At 44.1% G+C, this 20120-nt stretch overlaps 1 protein-coding gene and 1 long non-coding RNA gene across 12 annotated transcripts in view; one reads left to right on the forward strand and one right to left on the reverse strand.

Annotated features, from left to right (window-relative positions):
* Positions 1 to 279: 279 nt before the first annotated feature.
* Positions 280 to 20120, reverse strand: part of BCL11A (BCL11 transcription factor A) — a 97986-nt gene continuing 78145 nt past the window's right edge. For 4 of the 11 annotated variants that reach the window (XM_077134287.1, XM_077134288.1, XM_077134293.1 and 1 more), the window contains 2 exons: positions 16011 to 16112; positions 5006 to 10656 (listed from right to left, as the gene is read on the reverse strand). In XM_077134287.1, the coding sequence (XP_076990402.1) occupies positions 8636 to 10656; positions 16011 to 16112 (2123 nt within the window). In that variant the 3' untranslated portion in view covers positions 5006 to 8635. Of the gene's footprint in view, positions 791 to 5005; positions 10657 to 16010; positions 16113 to 20120 lie in introns of those variants that run through there. The other 7 variants (XM_077134296.1, XM_077134294.1, XM_077134289.1 and 4 more) reach the window with 7 other exon arrangements.
* On the forward strand, positions 1608 to 19934 carry LOC143660858 (uncharacterized). The gene is made up of 6 exons (XR_013164286.1): positions 1608 to 1889; positions 2061 to 2113; positions 8193 to 8388; positions 18111 to 18500; positions 18607 to 18694; positions 19144 to 19934. It is a non-coding gene; the product is annotated as an uncharacterized LOC143660858 (long non-coding RNA).

Consider the following 20120-nt stretch of genomic DNA (forward strand, 5'->3'; position numbering starts at 1 on the left):
AGCCACACTTCAGCATTAATAAACAGCAATGCCACTACTGCATTAATTATGATATTGCTGTGATTTATTCCCGTTTCGCATTCTGATTCTCCTTGAAAATTTATGCCATCTGATAAGCAGTCACCTATTTCCCCTTCTCCACTTCTTCCGACCCATTCCTCACATCTGCCTCTCCTACCCACCCTATGGCTATCTGTAGGAAACGGGTACGGAAATACAGTCATCCCCAGCTGCACTGTCGTACAAGCATTATAAAGGAAAGAACAAGCAAACACCACCTAAAGCTCCAACATTTATTGTGTCAATGTTAAGCACACTTTTTAAAAGACAACATAGAATGTATAGAAACAAGGGGCTGGGGGCTCATGCTCATTTCCACAATACAGGTAATTGGGTTGGCTGGTTCCAAAAGGGCGGGGATGTCACCCAGGGCAGGGACAGCCCATGGGCCCTCTATACGGGGCTGATTCACTGTTCCAAGGTGGGTCTGTTTTTGAGTTTTTACTTTTTATTAAAAAATATAAATAAAATGGCCCTGCAAGGCCCAGGCAGGAAGGACTCTGCAGGACTCTGCCTTCCCACAACAGCTTCTTGGAGGCTACTGTCAGAAAACAGCACAAACTAGCAGGATGATAGACCACGCTGATGTCGGCTGGGCTGCAAAGCATCCAGCCCGCCCCTGGGGACTTCATATTTTCTCAGAACTTAAGGGCTCTCGAGCTTCCATCCGAAAACTGCCACACATCTTGAGCTCTCTGGGAACTACGCCGAATGGGGGTGTGTGAAGAACCTAGAAAGAGGTTGGGGACAGAGGAAGGAGGAAAAAAAAAAGTACAGGTGTGACTTGGCCCAGTGATTTTTCTGTTCTCTAACTAGCGTTTCAAAATTTTAACTGAAATCCAACACAGGTTGAGCCACCGGAATCTTAAGCACGATTTCAAACTCAATTTCCCTCCCCCACCCCCACCCCCAGGATCGCTGATCGCTGCTGACTTTCCCACGCCTCCCTCCCTTCCTTCCCCCGAGGGACCCAGGCCGCCCCACCCAATCATCTGAGGGTCCTAATAAACTCCGGACACACCTGGAGGGAAACACTTTCCCTTACGACTGAGCAAACCTGTAGGAAATAGTCCCTTTGGTTGAGGAGCATAGGGGAGGGGGGAGGGGAGGGGGCTTTTTTTTTCTTTAAATAATAAAAATTATAAAGAAACAAAAAATCAAAATTGATGTAAAAGCAGCACAACGAAAACATGAAATGTCATCAAGTTCAACGTCAAAGCAGCCAAAGATTTACAAGAGGCGAACAAATCTCTGAGGAGGAAACCCGAACCCCAAATGAGTTGCTCCCAAATTGCACCAAAAAACTGCCTGGAGGTTCTTTCAAACATGCAGTTTTCTTTTCCTTTTCCTTTTCCTTTTGTAAGGGGGAAAGGCAGTGGTGAAGGGGAGGAGGGAGTGGTTATTTTCCTCCGGGGCTCCTCCCGGGCTGGGTGCACTGGCTTGAGCGGCAGAACCGGGAGTCCGGATGTGCGAGGCGGACGGCTACCACTGTGGCATACCAGACCTCGTTGCCATGGCGACCCAAAGCAGGGGCTGGGGGCGGGGGGGGGCTCCTGTCCCCTGACTCGGCGCCGCAGGAGGCCCGGGGTCTGGCGCTCAGCTGCTCTCTCGCCTCCCCCACCCCCCACCCTCCCTGCGTGCGAGCAGTGGAGACCCGGGATGAGGGGCTTGCTGTGTCCAGGTGGGCTCTGGGGAAACCCATTCCCAGTCCAGCCCTAAGTCACTGTCGTTGCGGCCCTTCCAGCGGATACCCCAAGCAAACCCCTTTGTCAGGCCTGCTGCCATATTTAAGGCCCCCCGCAGAGAATGTACAGCACCTGGATGGGCAGGTACTACCTTCAGGGGCATTTAAAAACACAGCCTCCTATGGGGCTTGGGGGGAGATGGGGGTCCCACTTTAGAGAAGAGACTTGGGGAAATTGCTTAACTTGCCAGCTCTGCTGTCTCTATAAAATTCCTATGACATGTGCTCCCTTTATATGCTCTTTGCCACTTTACAGAAAGGAAAAACAGTATTTGGATCAACCGTTGAGTTGTGTTCAGCCGAGTTTGGGTACGTAAGTACAATAACCCACGTGGACTGTACTGGTCTCCTTTCCCATTCGGAAGGGAAAAACTAATCGCATCCCATGGCCACAGATGACACTGGGAAATAGAGAGAGAGAGAGAAACAGGCCCATCCCTCTAAAGGCCGATTCACTGGCCGTGTGCTTTCATAAATGAAACAGCGGGCTAATGGGATAACAAGATGACAGCAAGCAAAAGTGCATACCCAACAACCCGTGTCTACAATTTGTCGCTGCAGCCCTGGAATAAATGTACACAATCCCAGTTCCATCCTGTGCTCTGACGTCCCATATCTCTCAAACGGGTTCGTTTATTCTTAATTGGGAAAGCTGCAGGGTCTTAGGAGACAGTCGGGAAAATTTTCTAAGTGGCTCCTACTTTTTAAAAGCCAACAGTCTTTTAAAAAAAAAAAAAAAAAGCATTTTTTTTTAAGCAGGGTTAAAGAACACTGCCAACCCCATCCTCATACCAGCTGAATTCCCAATGTTTTTTTTTTTAAGTGGAAAGTTGTCTGAAAAAAAGAGAATGGGATGGGGACATTCTCGACCACACCAGGCCCAGGGACAATGGAGTAACAGAATCGCAATGGAGAACACACAGTTACGACACAGTCATAAGAAATCATGTGTGTGTGCACGTGTGTGTGTCTGTGTGTGCAGAGGAAAGGAACTTTAAGAAAGAAAACACTGTATTTCCTCCCTCACTCTTTGAGTTAAAACTTGAAGTAGGACATTATGGGGCCTGAGGCTTCCCAACTCCTTTTCAGGAAAGGAGTTATTATTACCTTGAAATCATCCCAGTACCTTTTAGCAAACTTTCAGTGTGAACAATCACCCCATTTCCTGATTCCTCCAATTGCAATATCTAACCCCCCGAACTTCCTGTCAAAGTCTCACTTCAAACATTATAAATATATACAATAGGTACTTACTGTACATACAAAAATGGTATTTAAATAAACAGTTAAATCCACAGAATGCCCTGGGAAAAACACAACTACTTCACGCTAGTACAAATGAAGAGCCCGTGCGTTCACCTCACTTCTTAGCAACCTTTAATATGTGTTGCTTTCAGCCCTTTTGTAGGCCTGAAACAAAGGGAGGATAGTGAGTGGTCTCTGTAAAGAGGTCGTACCTGCACTGGGAGAGTTTCTGAGTTAAAATCTGTGAGAAATAGGATTGATTGTATGCCTGCTTATTAAGATGTTTTCAAAATGTGGATAAAAAAGGAACATTTTAAGCATCAGGGGTTCAGGTGTGTAGAGAACACTACATCAGCACAGCAGGGGGGATCACAAAAACTTATTTGAGAATTCTGAATACTGTTAAGGTTTCCGCATTAAAAAAAAAATCATGAATTCACCCTTCTGTTGGAAATTTTTTTTTTTTAATGTTACCTTACACTGAGATTCTTAATTTTAGGGTTCCAGAAACAAGATGTCATTTACAAGGTTTATTCTTACTGGCTAGGTTTTCATACTTCTATTATTCACTCAGCTTCACAACTATTTTGTAAGAGGGCTTCAGTAAGTCAGGAGACTAAGTAAACTGAAGAATCTGTCTCCCAGTGAATTTACTTAACTCTGGGACCATGTAAATCAAACATAATCTGTGATTTATCACCAGATGCTTGCCCCCCTCCTCATTCCCCATTCTATTTACAAAATTTGAGCTTACAAGTCTACGGCATTCACCTTTGATTCTGTCAGAATGCAAAACCTAATTACACTAAGAGCATCATATACTGAGAAATTTGAGTGAGTCCTGTATATAAAGCCAGCACAGCTGCCCCTCATGGCTGCTAATAAAAGCGTAATAGGGACACAGGGGTTTTATGGACATCTAATATGGTGAGGTAGAAGTCGCCATGTCTAAAACCCTGGCATCAGCGAATATTTTTATCTGTCTTGGACAGCAGTTTAGATTCAGTTTCGAAACAACCTAATCTAAAACAACTTCGTCGTCTCTCAGTTCACTGATAATTAGCAAGTGTCCCACCTCCCTATGTCCTGTCCCATCCCAGCTCCTGTACACTGCTCCCCAGCACCCTGTCTCCTGCCACATCCCTCTCGGCCCCCTCTCTCTACTCCCCACCCAATCTGGCTTTGAAAAAAATACCTACTTTCTATTTTAGAAAGATAACCCTATTCTTGCCTCACATAAAAGGCATCACATGAAAAGGCCACCTAGCAGGTACTAGGGCATAGGGATTGAGCCACAACAAGAAAAAATGCTACCACAAGAAGACAACAGAACAGCTTTTGCTTTGTTTTTTACAAAAATCAGAACAATGCTCTATCCATTCATGTGCACTGGGAACAGGAGACGGTATCACAGAGGTAAGTGTTTTAGTAAAGCAAAGAGAGGCTGTAACATGCAGTATTTGGAAAACTGGCAACATGGATCTCTGAGGAGGTCTTTAAGAAAGACCTAACTCGCTTTCCCAAAACAATGCTTGCGTAACACCCCGCAAACCTGCTGGTTGGTCGAAAGATAAATGAAGGGTATTCCCAGCCTCCATTTACAGGGAAAACCCAATAAAAGTATCTGTTAAATCTAGGGCTCCTGGGGGATCTCAGAATTACAAGGCACAACACCCTACAACTCGGAACCAGAGGCTGATTTCTACAGATTAGGCCAAATCTGTCTGAACTCCTGATTGCTTTCTTTTTCTTTCTTTCTTTCTGTTTTTAACCTGATACCTTTGTTTCTGAATTTTTAGAATCAGGGAGTGGTTTATTTATAATTTAGAATTGGGCAGTGGCTTATAAATAATTGGTTACTTTTCATATGAAGACTGTATGTGGAGACCAAAGGGCTGATTTTTTTAAAGCCTTTTTTTTCCTTTTTTTTTACATCATGTTCTAAGACAGGGCAGGGATGGGAAAATAGAGAAGAACTTTTAGACAACAAGAACAGCACAAAAATCCAAAGGAAGTAAGAGTCTAAGATGCTACTACCACACGTTTTTCATTTATATCTGAATGGACTACTGCTAAGAGATGGAGGAAAAGTTTTCAACATCAGACTGAAAAACAGCTTTCATTTCTTGAAAATTATTCTAGAACTGTAAAGCCTGAAAACTATTTCCATGGTCTGAGATGTGTCTATTTTAATATAGCAAGTACTTTATGTTCCTTTAGGGTATAATACATGCATCAAAATGCCCATAGAAATAATCCTGAAAAAGACTGACTGGCCTTCTCTTAAAACCTGTTATTATTTTCTTGAAAGTAATTTACAGAGTGTGTCAAATGAGGACACAAGAAGCTTACATTGTGTACTTTAATTTTTTTTATTTTTTTTCAATAAAGGGACAAAATGGGTGTATGAACAGGTTAATGCAGACAACTGCCAAAAAAACACAGACAGTGGTTTTTCCAATAGAACTTAACAAAGACCAGAAACAAATACAATAAAAAGCCAGGTTGTAATGACCTTTGGTCATTCAAATAAAAAAAAATAATAAAAACAAAGAAAAATAAAAGATCAAATTAAGTGCCTCTGTTTTGAACAGGGCACATAAACAATAATAAATAGTGACTCCCATAGTAAAAGATAAAATTTCAAGTTACGACAAACAGCTTTCATTACAGGAATAGAAAAGGCCAATAACAAAATATTCTGCATTGCCATTTACAAAAAAGTATTGACTAAAGCGGGCTTTCTCTTTAATATGCTTTGCATATGAAATTCTTTCCAATCTAAATATAAAGCACCATTTAGTTTTTGGCAATGAAAAAAACTGCAAAACATTGTTGTTGGTTTTTTTTTTCTTTTTTTTTTCTTTCTTTCTTTTACTGCATATGAAGGTAAGATGCTGGAATGTAGGGTGATAGAAGGAAAGGGACAAAAAGCACACTACATAACAAACCAACGTTATTAGCTTGCAGTACTGCATACAGTATGGCAGCAGGAAAAAGGAACAAAAAAGGATATGTACAATCCCTATGACAGCCATCGGTGTGACATTCTAACAGGCTCCCCCAAACCGCCATTATATGGCTTCTCATCTGTACAATGTCACACTTTTTTGTCTCTCTCTCTTTTTCTTTTTTTCTTGAAGCATACAAATAATTTGCACTATATTATCCTGCCAAATTAAAAAAATATACTGTGGCAGCCTGTCTTTTGTTTTCCACTACCAAAAAAGGTACATTGATACCTTTTAAGAGAACAAGCAACAGTTAAAAATACAAGCTTCGATATAAATACTATAGTGCCTAACACTAGATGAACATTTAATTCAAATACCATTCTAGAAATACAGAAAAAAGACCATAAATGTGTTTTAGCATAGGAATCAACATGAGTGTGCATTTTCCTATATTTAAGTACTATATAATCTTAAACCTTTCCCCAATGTATGTTTTTTTTTTTTTTACAACCTGAAGAGCGGTGTGTATCCAAGGCATAGAATTTCCACTACCATTTTTAAATGGATAACAAGTCTTGTAACACCTCCAAGACAATGGAACCCTAAAATGCAGTTCCCCCCTAAACATAATGAAGTGTTTTTTAAAAAAATTTTTTCTTAACATTTATATTTAAAAAAGTTTTGTACAAAAAATTCCTTGCACTGTAGAAGCGAAAGCAATCATTCATTTCTATGTTAAGTGTATTCTGTTTCCATTCACAGCGCTTGCAATGTTGCGTCCAAGTAAGTAAGCTCATTAGTCAAGTAAATGGCTGGCAAAGTTTTTTAATTTTTTTTTTTAAATGCTCATCAATGAGATTGTGTTCAATTTTTTTTTTTCAGCATTCTTGCAACTTTTCCCTTAAGTATAGACCTGTAAACTGGGAAAATTGTACAGTGCACTTAATTGTCCTATCTGAGCAGGTTTATTTTATACTCAACCTCTGTATCTCTGATTAGAGAAAAGATACAGACATCACAGGCAGAGTCAAGTGCTATTTGAACACCAACTGGGGCAGATGCTAGCTTAATAAAAAGGAAAAAATTAAAAAAATAAAAATAACAACAATGAATCCTCTTCCATGTTAACACAAATAGCACACAGTGTATGGAAAAGAAATGAAGTACAACTTTTAGGGAGCACAGACATATATACTGCTACTCTTAAAATTCTTTCTCTTCTTTTTTAAGAATGTCACATTAAACGCAAGTCTTAAGTATTCATAGTTAATCATCATTGTATCAATATTAGCTTATACACCTGTTCTAGTCTAAAATGGCAAATAGTACCATGTTGTGCTAATAAATCACATATCTTTTTCCTCTGTTACTCTCGGTCAAACCTTATTGTCAGCCTCTTCTTTTTAAATATGGTATACAAGGTCTTAAAGTTTATTGTTTGATTGTCCAGTTGACAACCAAGTAGATCTGGATCTATTTCTTTTAGTGCCAGAATTATTTTTTCAAAGACATTATTTAAAGCAAGTGTCTTCACAAAATGAATTCCTTGCTAGTGTACTTAATCGTGTTTCAGGGATTTTGCACGTTGCACATTCAATTTAATCATCGCTTAAAAAAAATAAAACTTTGGGCAAAGCAGCCCATTTCTTTTAAGCTCTCACCAGGAGCAAAATAGCTTTTATACTGGTATAATCAGTTTTGTTTAAGAAATTAAACTAAAGGGAAAATGATGATTAACTAGGACATAATGGGTCATATTTTTAGGTAGCCATCGTTGTGAGAAATACAATATAGAATTATATGCTAGGTCCTATAAGGTTTATTACCTCGCCCAATGCTGAATTAAGCTACAAGTTTATAACAAGTAGAAAGAACCATCAACGTGGTTTTAATTGATCCAAGGCACTCATATTTTAAAACCAAATGATAGAATAAACTTGTTTTGTTTTTCTGTTAATTTGTCAATTCAAGGCCTTTTTTTTCCTCTCCAATTGATACATTTAACCCTTTAGAGACAGACATTTAGCTCATAGAGATTTTTTTTTTCAGTGCTATCTATTCTGTCCATAGAGGGTTAATCCAAAGACTGTTTTTCCTCCTCACGTTATAAAATAAAACTGTACATGATATGTATTACAGAATGTATGCAGCATGGTCTTTTTCTCTCTCTCTCTCTTTTTCTCTCGCAGAACGGAACTGAAAACAGCAACATGTTTGCTCAGCAACGAATCGGGGACAATTTAAAATAGCCATAACATACCATACATGCTGTCTAAGTTTAAAAAAAAAAAACATAAACAACATGTAAATTATTGCACAAGAGAAAGGCTCAAAGTTTGCGTAAAATGCAATAGTATTGCCCCATACAGATCATGCATTCAAACGGTGAGAACATAAGGAAATAAAAAGAAAAAGAAAAAAAGAAAAAAGAAAAAAAAAAAGAAAGGTGTGCTGGTGACAAGCACTCTCATATTCTTAGCTTCGGTTATTTCTGTTTTTGTTTGTTTGTTTGTTTAAATCACGTGGGACTAGAAAAAAATCCTAGAGGGAGTAGGGCTGGAGGGCGATGGGGAAGGGGGGGTGAAAAAAGGGGGTGTCGGGTGGGGAGTGAGGGAGGGGTATTAATATACCTCTATTCAGTTTTTATATCATTATTCAACACTCGATCACTGTGCCATTTTTTCATGTGTTTCTCCAGGGTACTGTACACGCTAAAAGGCATCTTACAAATTTCACATTTGTAAACGTCCTTCCCCACCTGGCCATGCGTTTTCATGTGCCTGGTGAGCTTGCTACTCTGGGCACAGGCATAGTTGCACAGCTCGCATTTATAAGGCCTTTCGCCCGTGTGGCTTCTCCTGTGGACAGTGAGATTGCTACAGTTCTTGAAGACTTTCCCACAGTACTCACAAGTGTCGCTGCGTCTGCCCTCTTTTGAGCTGGGCCTGCCCGGGCCCGGACCACTAATATGGGGCGTGCTCCCTCCACTTCCCGTGCCGCTGCGCCCCGAGATCCCTCCGTCCAGCTCCCCGGGCGGCGTGGAGAAGCGCAAGCTCCCGTTCTCCGATGAGTGCTCCGACGAGGAGGCGAAAGGCGATTGTCTGGAGTCTCCGAAGCTAAGGAAGGGATCTTTGAGCTGCCTGGAAGCCGCGTAGCCGGCGAGCCACTGCGAGTACACGTTCTCCGTGTTGGGCATCGCGGCCGGGGGCAGGTCGAACTCCTTCTCGAGCTTGATGCGCTTGGAGAAGGGGCTCAGCGAGCTGGGGCTGCCCAGCAGCAGCTTTTTGGACAGGCCCCCCGAGGCCGACTCGCCCGGGGAGCAGCCGCGGCCGTTAACAGTGCCATCGTCTATGCGGTCCGACTCGCCGGCCACCGAGTCTTCGTCGCAAGTGTCCCTGTGGCCCTCGGCCTCGGCCAGGTGGCCGCGCTTATGCTTCTCGCCCAGGACCTGGTGGAAGGCCTCGCTGAAGTGCTGCATGGAGCTGAGCACCATGCCCTGCATGACGTCAGGCAGGGCGCGGCCCTCGTCGCCCACGCCCACGACCGCGCCCCGCGAGCTGTTCTCGTGGTGGCGCGCCGCCTCCAGGCTCAGCCCGAAGCCGTAGTCCACCCTCTCGCTCTCCGTCAGCTCCTCCTCCTCCTCTTCCTCCTCTTCTTCCTCTTCCTCGTCGTCCTCCTCTTCCTCCTCGTCCCCGTTCTCCGGGATCAGGTTGGGGTCGTTCTCGCTCTTGAACTTGGCCACCACGGACTTGAGCGCGCTGCTGGCGCTGCCCACCAGGTCGCTGGTGCCGGGCTCCGGGGAGCTGGCGGTGGAGAGGCCGTCGTCGGACTTGACCGTCATGGGGGACGACTTGTGCATGTGCGTCTTCATGTGGCGCTTCAGCTTGCTGGCCTGCGTGCACGCGTGGTCGCACAGGTTGCACTTGTAGGGCTTCTCGCCCGTGTGGCTGCGCCGGTGCACCACCAGGTTGCTCTGAAACTTGAACGTCTTGCCGCAGAACTCGCATGACTTGGACTTGACCGGGGGCTGGGAGGGAGGAGGGGCGGACTGCAGAGGAGGGAGGGGGGGCGTCGCCAGGAAGGGCGGCTTGCTACCTGGCTGGAATGGTTGCAGTAACCTTTGCATAGGGCTGGGCCGGCCTGGGGACAGCGGTGGGCTAGACGTGTTCCCTGCCAGCTCTCTAAGTCTCCTAGAGAAATCCATGGCGGGAGGCTCCATAGCCATTGGATTCAACCGCAGCACCCTGTCAAAGGCACTCGGGTGATGGGTGGCCAGGGCCATCTCTTCCGCCCCCAGGCGCTCTATGCGGTGGGGGTCCAAGTGATGTCGCGGCGGTGGACTAAACAGGGGGGGAGTGGGTGGAAAGCGCCCTTCTGCCAGGCCCGAAGCCTCTCTCGATACCGATCCTGGTATCCTTAGCAGGTTAAAGGGGTTATTGTCTGCAATATGAATCCCATGGAGAGGTGGCTGGGAAGGACATTCTGCACCTAGTCCTGAAGGGATACCAACCCGCGGGGTCAGGGGACTTCCATGTTCGCTTTCTAAGTAGATTCTTAATCCATGAGTGTTCTGTGCGTGTTGCAAGAGAAACCATGCACTGGTGAATGGCTGTTTGCAAGTTGTACATGTGTAGCTGCTGGGCTCATCTTTACCTGCAAAATAATACAACACCAACATCAATGTTTAATCACCAAGGCGGGCATCAGCAATTGTTTCTTCATGTTCCACCTACAGCCTAGTCCCTGCCCTCCACCCCTCATCCCCCGGGCCCAGGCCCCCTAGGACAGATGCCCTGTGCCTACATGGTGCCGCACACATCTAGTGGTGGGTGCCCAAGAGAGAGTTTTTGAATCAGTCTCCCTGCCACTAAACTCAAAGCATTTTAAATCCGATCTCCAAGGCAGAAAAATCTAGACCAATTCAAACTTGGGAATGAGGAGTCCTACATCCTAGGTAACGTCTGCAGACTTCTTCCGGTCTTTGCCATCTTCTATCAGCTGTGGTGCGGGGCAAGCCACTGCATCTTTCTGAACCTCTGCTGCCTTTTCTGTTAAAATGAGGGACTTGGACAAGGTGACATAACGGAAGCTTTTCAGCTTCCTAAATGCTGAAATCATTCTACTCCCCCACCCCCACCCCCACTCCCCACGGCAGATGGGCTTTCTGAACGGACAATCATTTCATAGAGCCTCCAGAAAAGAGAGGTCAACTCACTGCAGTTCACTCTCTCCCTAGCGATGCTTTGAATCTTAGCCTGCAACACACTAATTGTTAAAACTGAGAAAGCACCTATAACATAATTCCCTGGAAGCGAGAATAGGAACAGTCTCATCTCCCAGCCTGTGTGAGGATCAGTGAGTCCCAATTCTGGTTCCACGATACCTCACGGGAGGGAGATTCCCTTTTTTTTTTTTTTTATCTCAAGGGACACTGTGAAAATCTCAAAAGAAGAAATTAATTCAGATTTAAACAATCTTTAGGAGTTGTCCCCCAGTCAAACAAACACAACTCTAGAGAAGTTGGGAAGAGTGGCTGCTGCCAACTTCAGCAGACCCGGCATCCTAGTTTCAGGAACAGTTAAAGCAGCCAGCACCACGACAGGCAGCAGGCTGGGAAATGCTACACTAGCCTCCTCCTCATTATTTTGAGAGGCTAACAACGTGAACCAAATTATACAACATCCTGCGCCCTCGGCTGAGACTCAGCTCCAGTTGAGAAAGAAACAGAAAGATACAGTTCAGCTAGTCAACTCTTTGGCCAGTGGCCAAGCCGTCTGGAGAGGGGCCCTGCGTAAGTCACATTATTTCTCTTTCGCTGAAAAGAACCCGAGAGCAGTAAATGCCACTTTGGCAGAGAGGGGCCAGCTTGATTTCACAATCATTTATTTTTAGAGATAGCTAAATTAAAGAAATACATATACACCCAGGGAATAACTAACCAACAGTTTACCAGTCAACTGTAACATAAAGAAGGGCATAAACGCTGGTGGCCGAAAGTCTGGGATGAGAAAAATGAGTAACTTCCAGGATTCCGAAAAAGAAAAAGTGTATAAAACACAAATGGAAATAAACTTTCCCGCCCCACATCCTTATAAATGAGGGGCGAGAGGAGTGTCTTCAGGCCACAGCCAGGGCTCGTCAGTAACTTTTTAAAAGGGAAAAAATTCACCATGGAGCTACAGAGAGGGGATGAGGAATTAATCAATTATATGATTCCTCTATTTAGCCAGTCAGAAAGAAACTCGCTGGCGGGGTCTTCTCAGGGGCCCCAAACACAGGTTCCAAAACAAGCCAGCCCTGCTCAAGCACTTGTCTGCGATAATGGACTCCCATCCTGACCTTGTAATTTACTTTACAATGCATTTATAATCTCACTCAATAGAGCCCACTCCTGGGTAAATCTCTTTAACAAGATTAGATGATAAGATACCAAAATGAGGTTTCAAACATTTGCTTAATGTGGAAGGGAAAGAAAAAAAAAAGGCAGAAAGATTTCGAAAGAAAATGCTGACATTAGTATCACATTATCTGCCTATTTTTGTTTGCCTCCTCTCTTCAAAGGGAAATAAAAAGCATCACTGGGTGTATTTTCATAAATTTTTTGTTGTTGTTGAACAATGACTTGGGTCCCAAATAAGCAGAGAAAACACTACCTGGTTCCCACTCCTGTGACCCTCCGTGGCTTTCTCCTTTGCCCCCCTAGGACCCTGCATTATTATCACACATTTAGCCTGACACTCTGAATTGGGTGAGTAAAAAGGAGATTCATCAGCTGAAGCAAGTCGTTAACACTTTCGTCACTGCAAACGCTTTAAAATCATGTCGCATCTTAGAATATTCCATTGAGGCTTAGGTTCTGGATCCCCGATGAGTGAAGCTGGTGTCACAGGCACCGTGAAGGTGGCCATCGATAAATACCAAAGCCTGTGGCATCAGCATTATATCACGGTTCTCGCTGGTATCTTTACAGAAAGGCTTAAACGAGAAAAGTCCATTTTATTTTGCTGCCCTGAGCTCCCTAAATTTCCTTTTTTCAGAGCCAGTTATGTGATCGTCCTACAGTCTGTTAACATTGTGATGTCACCCTCCCCTCTCTCTCCTACGGCAGGTCAGAGAAAATGGCATTTTATCTTATAATGAGCATACAACATACAGTTTTCACTATCACATTTTAGTATTCCCATCAAATAGATATTCTAGATCGCGAGGGCAGCTAGTGTAATCATAATGTCAATGAGAAGGGCTGTTACGATTGAGACTAAAGATTACATGGAAAGAGCTGCTTTGAAACTGGTAATTATTACCAGTCCACTAATAGCAAATGATGCATTACAGTTTCACTATATAATCTGTATTTCACTCAGCTCATGCCAGTGCAACATATTATATTACAGTGCTCACAGATTCTAAATTCCTAAACTGCAGCCATCAATAAATGTGTTACTTGCCATAATTTGTGAAATTACTTTGTTCATAACATCTTTGATGGTTTAGAAAGACCAGAATTGATTTCCTGCGTGGCAAAATTAGGGCTCCATTGATTTATTGACGTGTAAAATATAATAATATTCTTCATTTACTCTGATGAAAATCAACCTCTCAATTTGAGAGCCTCATTGGGCATTCGTGGAGATTGTTTTGATTTAGAGCAATAAACTGTGCGCCAGCCCCCAGCCTAGGGAACTTGGGGAACTGAAAGGGTTAAAATCAGCTATTAGCCCACCCACTGGATGTTATGCCATTTCATTTCATTTTCTTTTATGGGAAAGAATGACCCCATCTCTAGTTTGTCACCAACACTGAAAAGTCACATGGTCTAAGCCTTGGGATTTAGAACAAGGAGGTCTGAGGTGAGAATCCTAGCTCTGCTCTTTACTAACTGTGATTCTGGGACTGTCGTCTAATTTCTCTGAGCCTCAGGTCTTTCCATCTGTAGAATGAGTGCAGAAGCAGTACTTAAAGAATTGTGAGACTCAGACGGAAGTCTATAAAAGCTGTCTGTAAACTATCAGGTACAACGTGAATGTGAGTTTTCATTACTACCAGGCTTGATTAATTACCGGAAGTAATGACTAACCACGTTACAGGCCCAGACGGCTTCCAGGGGAAGGTCTGAATCCAGGCCTCACCACGCTCAGAAAGGAGCTCTGGTTACAGAAGGCAGGAAGGGGGGAACCATTTTAAATCACGTGAGTGGTTCCCAGGTGGGCAGGAGGGGGTGGGGGGGATGGGCTCTGAAAGCCAAGGGTAGCTGGTTAATGCAGCTGAGTGGGGAGAGGTGGACGGTCAACATTGCTAGAGAACTTTCCCTACAACCCATTTACACATACCTTGTTCTGGTCACTCCTAAACTGGTCCTGCCACCACATGGGCAAACTATGCACCCTCCCTGTGAGGGGAGCGGGGGGAAGTCAAGGGGTCCCAGACTCCTAGATTCCCGTCCATCAACTCAAACTCAGGAAGACCAAGCAGAAGACAGAGAACTAAACTGTTGCTCAGACAGGCAGCCCATGGCCTCTCAACTCCACCCTCCTTTCAACTGCCCCACTTCCTTCTTTCCCTCCTTTCCAAGGGAGGCTCCTTCCCACAGCCAAGTGCAGGCCCCAGGCACTCCCAGCAAAACCAGGAGAGCTCTCCCCACCCAGCCAGCATGTAGGGACTCGAATCCATGAGTCCAACCCCCTAAATCTTCTGCAATCTGTGACCTAACCCAGGCTGGGGCCCAGCATGGGGGAAAGGGGGAAGACCGGGTGCAGATGAGGTGCTTTTAACCCCTGCACCAGCCAGCTCTCAGGACCCAAGGCTTGTGAAATTCACACAGTAACTCTTTGTTACCTAAGATTACCTAGGAGTTAACACAAATAAACACCTGGCTTTGAATTTGGTCTCAGGGTGAATGCCCTGCCCTGCAGACACCATTCACAAGAGGGTTACGTCTAGTTTACCTCCCATCTAAAAACAGTCCCCTGCATAGCCTCAATCTTGCACCTTTGGTCTTTGGTCCTGTCTTCCCACGACATTTTCTCTTTCTTTTTGCCATTCCAACAGCAGGTTATTCATCATTGACTTTCAGAATAAAAGAAACGTTCCTTAAATAAAAATCTGATGTTGCCCTTTTTTCTTGAATCTGCTTTTTGGTGTTCAGGACGGAATCCGTCCGTGCCCACCCCCCAACCCCCACTTTTTAGCCATGCATCACTCATACCATTCATTCCTACATAAAGAAGCAAACCATATTACTTTCTAAAACAATCTTCAAAAACATTTTTATAAACGTTCAAATCTAAATTTCATTCAAAGATCCCCAAAATAACAGTTGACTTCAACAAGTAGTTGAATGGTGGTGGTGGTAAAAGTCTTTGAATTTGGACAACAATGCTGTGTGTTCCTCTCTAAAACTGGTGGGAAAATAAGTGGAAACTATATGTGTGTGTGCGTATGTACATATAGACATGTATGTACACATATGTAGATGCATACTATGCCATGTATATAGAATGTACTGTGTTTCGGTACACGTGTAGATGCATATATAACATGCATTAGAATAATTCTGGAGTAACCTTAAGCTGACTAATTAAGGGGGTAGTCCTCTTTTTGGTTCTGGGCACTGGTCAAAGACATATGCAATGGATAACTTTCAAGTCCTAAATGAGCCATCTGGTCATTTAGCAATAAAATGGACCCTGTGAACGTACTGACGTGTCCATGTCCGGTCACCAGCCATGGAACCAGGCAAGACCTAGGGCAGGAGACCCACAGGGACAAGCCGCTGTCAGCTCCATGCCTTCAGTTTGGAAAGAAAAAAAAGGGGAGAGAGGGAAAGTCACTGCTGGGGTTGAGTGGAGCGTGGAATGGGTGGCAAATGAGAAATGGGATAATATGTATGCGGGTGCCAATCTATTTTGCAAGTAACGCCCTTCAGTACTTAAAAAGTAAGAATAATTTCCAAAAACTCTCATCTCTATACACATGAACATTTGAAGAAGAAATAATGCTCAACTTACAAATACCCTGCGGGGCATATTCTGCACTCATCCCAGGTGTGGGGATTAGAGCTCCGTGTGCAGAACGAGGGGAGGAGAGGCCCCTCCAGTGCAGAAGTTTATCTGTGAAAGAAATCCAAAATCAAGCACTAAAACTAAAAACAATGTGCATCGAAACAGGATATCATTATTTCAATTCCATTGAAACAGGTTAACATCATTACAGCAGCCTTGCAGATAGTAAACAGGCCCAAGGCCTGTGACAAAAGAATAGTGGTGAGTTATTTCCTACCGTTTTGTTCTGTTTTACATTTTTGTTTTTTTGACAAAAGGAAAGGGGTTTGTTTTTGGTATTGCCCAGCGGGGTGGGGGGAGCGCTTGGTTCATTTACTTGTTTATTTGTTGTCATTTGATTATTTTCTTGTGGTAAGAGATGTGTAAATAGCAAGGGGGAAATTGGTAAAATCATGGTTAGGCTGGAAAAATGGGGGTTTATCTGCAAGGCTGGTTTCCATGCATACATTTACTTTACTATCGAGACAAGCCCAAGCAAAAAGCAATAAGCTAAATAAGGAACAAGCGAGTTTCTTATGGCAGAGAGTCCCACTTTGCCCTCCGTCCCCCCTTGCCCCATCCGCCTTCTCCTCCTGTGTTTATGAAAAGATCCTCAATGGTGGGGAAGCCTTAGGCATTTCAGTCTTGGGTGGGCCCCATTGTAGGGTCTTATCAGTGGAAACAAAGCAGCAGACAATAAACATTAGACCTTTGGGGTTAAAATAACTTTGATCAAGTGTCCGCCTTGAAGGTGAGGTGCCAGGCCATGAAATGACAAGAAAAGGACCAATATGCCAGCAACAGCAGCTCCCAGAGAAAGTGACTTCCCCATTCGTTCTCCTGTATTCTGTGGTGCTCTGATGAGGGGGTAAAAAATGACTTCTCACGCTAATAAATTGAAATCTAGCAGTAAATCAGGCATTTCTAGCACTGAGACTTTGGGGAGAAAGGAAATACTGAGTTTTTGAGGCCTAGGGATTATACGATTTGTTGCTGGGGGCTTGCGAATAACCACAGAATGTCAACCTGGAGACAGAACGGAGGAGATGGGGTAGGAGACGCTCAGCGTGTTCTAGAGATTTGGAGTTGGTGGTGATTGGAAATCATGGGAGAGAAGAAAAACAGGCTTTGATGCGGAGTAAACAGAGCATGTTTTCTATTAGCTTAATATTAAGAGCACTTAAAAGTGTTGCTGTTATACACTAGGATAGCAGGTCTCCAATGTAAAATACATCCTGTTCTCCTTATACCGGCCACACTGCCAAGTACTGCCAGGGCAGTGGGACAAGGTTTCCTTTCATGAGGACCTGGTGGGGACAACGGTGTGCTGCTCGTGGACGCTCTCACCCCAACAGTGTAGATCTGTGGTTACCAGGCCAGCGAAGGGAGGCTGGATGGCAGACCTGGGACTACCTACACGGCCATTTCCTCCTCCCTGACCCCAAACAAAATAAAATCACAGAATGAACCAACCGATAGGAGAGATGAGACTTAAAAACCAAGAATGTCTTCATCTTACTGTTTATGTTCAATGACTTGACAGGGCGGGGTCAAATTAACTACAGATTTATTAAAAATATTTTTCAACAAGAAATCTGAGACTCCTATTTTTGCACTTGTTCTTGCCTCAGGTTTGCATTAAGTTTTCTTGTTGCCAAGACTAAAATCCTTTTCTTAGGCAATCCACACAACCTAGGTCTCTCTGTGACCCCAGCATAAAAGCAACAAGATACTTGGGCCCTTCCAGATTCCCTGCCATCCTGGGAAAAGAAGCCTGAGATGCTTCCATAAGCCTCCAGCAAGAAATGGAGATGTTAATGTAATCCAGGCCGAGCTGCTTGCACATATCCCTTGGTTGGCAAACTCGTCTACAAACCCATCCTCTGAGCAAGGCGAGCTATGGTGGCAGCCACGGAGCGGCCTGCACCAGTTCTCATCATGCCATCCATGGGACAAAGCTGGGTCTCATATGGATGAGCCTGAGTATTTGGCATCATGGGTTTTTTGTTTGTCTTTTGAATTGCAAACAATATTAGACATCGTCAAGTCTATCTCTTCATTTTACAGATGCGGAAACTGAGGCCTTGAGAAATTAAGTATTCCCCAAGTCTATACCAATGGTTCATCATAAAGCAAAGATTGGAATTAGTCCCCTAACTCCGGGTCCGTGCTCTCTCCTGGGGCATCCAGCTCTTCCCCTCTGCTCTTTCCCCCCTGGTTTCCACTGCCCAAGAAGTGCCCAGAAGGAGGAGTCTCTCTCTACTGACCCATTAGGCAGCCCTTAATTAGCTCTGTGGGGACAGTCCAGTCCAGTGGTGTCAAGTGGAGCTTTCCAAATGGCGATGAACTGACTTGGCTTCAAAATCAGAATGCAACATCCTCTCTGCTTCCTGCTCCTCCTGACTCAGCCTGCTGTTTCCAGTCTGCCCTGACTCAGACTCTAGCAGAATTAGCCAGGTAAAGAGGAATAAACCATTCTACCAACTTAACAAGCTATTTTCTTGAGGAAAAGAGCACATTGTCTTTGTAAGAGAGATTCAGATTTGTGTTTCTCTTTCTCTAGGAAGGGAGTCAAAGCAAAACCGATTGGGAATCCCAGCTGATTCTTCTGATTCTTTGGCTAAACACACCCATCCATAATATTCTCCTTGGTAAGTAGACTCGACATTCCCACATGAACTGGAAATGCTAAATTGTTAATAGCCTCCCTAGGGTTTAAGTTCTTGCTATGATGCCTTCAATTATTTCATCACAGCTTAGGCAAAGTGAAGTACCACAATTAATACTAAGCATCAAACTCAATGAGCAGTTCTGCCTTCCCCGGCTGGGGAGGAAAAAGATAGATAGATAGATAGATAGATAGATAGATAGATAGATAGATAGATAGATAGATAGATAGATAGATAGATAAATGGATGGATGATAGATGGATGGATGGATGGAGAGAAAAAGAGAGAGAGAGAGATGCTTCTCCTGGTTGAGGATTTCTTCTCTTCCCTTCCTCATTTTAATTCTTCCCAGGGAAAGATGTGCTGGAGTTCCCGGCTGTTAAGTGGGTGGTCTGACTATGCACTCTTTGTTTCTTTGGTGGTATTTTTAGGGCAATTTTTCTGGACCCAGGACCAGCATCAGTTACCACATGGCAGCTTGTTAGAAATGCAATTCTCAGGCTCCACCAGAGACCTATTGAATGAGAAACTCTGGGGGTGGGACCCAGCGATCTGCATTTAACTGATCCTCCAGGTGACTAATGCATCACCAAGTTTCAGAAGTGCTGGCTCAGGGTTAGGGGAGGCAGAAGGAAAGCCAGAAGCTTTGATGAACCTGGACAGTGGGCCCACTGGGCAGAGACCCCATCGGCTGTGGAACTCTCGTCCCTCTGTCCTAGGCCCACCTCCTTTAAGCCTGGAGCAGGCAAAGGCAGCTCAAAGTTGAGAAAACACTATGGATTCTTCCACATGGATTTGGAGATTCCATCCTCCTCGATGACAAGTCTAGAGAAACAGGTCCGGGCTTTTCATCAGCTATTGCTGACCCTCAAAGTAGGGAACCCTCTTAGCATAAAACAATACTCAAACTAGCTTATGTCAAGCGAATGGTGTCCTCGCTGCTCAGTGACGTTGAAGGGTTTGAGAATGCTGCTGCAGTGTGCGGCCCGATGAAGCAGGAGCAGGACATATGGCTTCCCCTCCTGCACTCGCAGAAGTGACATGTTGCCCTCTTCTGAATCGATCATTTTCAATGTCTGGTGAAAGGTGTTTTAACCTGCTATGTTGTATGAAGGTTTCTCTGGGCCCAGCATTTCCATGTGGGGTCTCAGAATGCCTCATGCATTATTGGGGTTGCAGAATGAAAAGCAATGAATTTCTTATTCACAACTCATTAAAAATCTGCCACAAATTGTGATTGTTTTTTATTGGCTTTGAGATATTGTCTTCCTTGTCTACCCCAACTATAGATAATAGTCCAGCAGTTTATTTAATGTTATACATTGGTCACTTCAGATTTCAAAACCATTAGGTACCAACTTTCATGTGATGCAGACCTTCAAAGCCCAAAGGGATCCCCACTGAATTT

Source organism: Tamandua tetradactyla, chromosome 17 (assembly GCF_023851605.1).
Source record: "Tamandua tetradactyla isolate mTamTet1 chromosome 17, mTamTet1.pri, whole genome shotgun sequence".
NCBI lineage: Eukaryota > Metazoa > Chordata > Mammalia > Pilosa > Myrmecophagidae > Tamandua > Tamandua tetradactyla.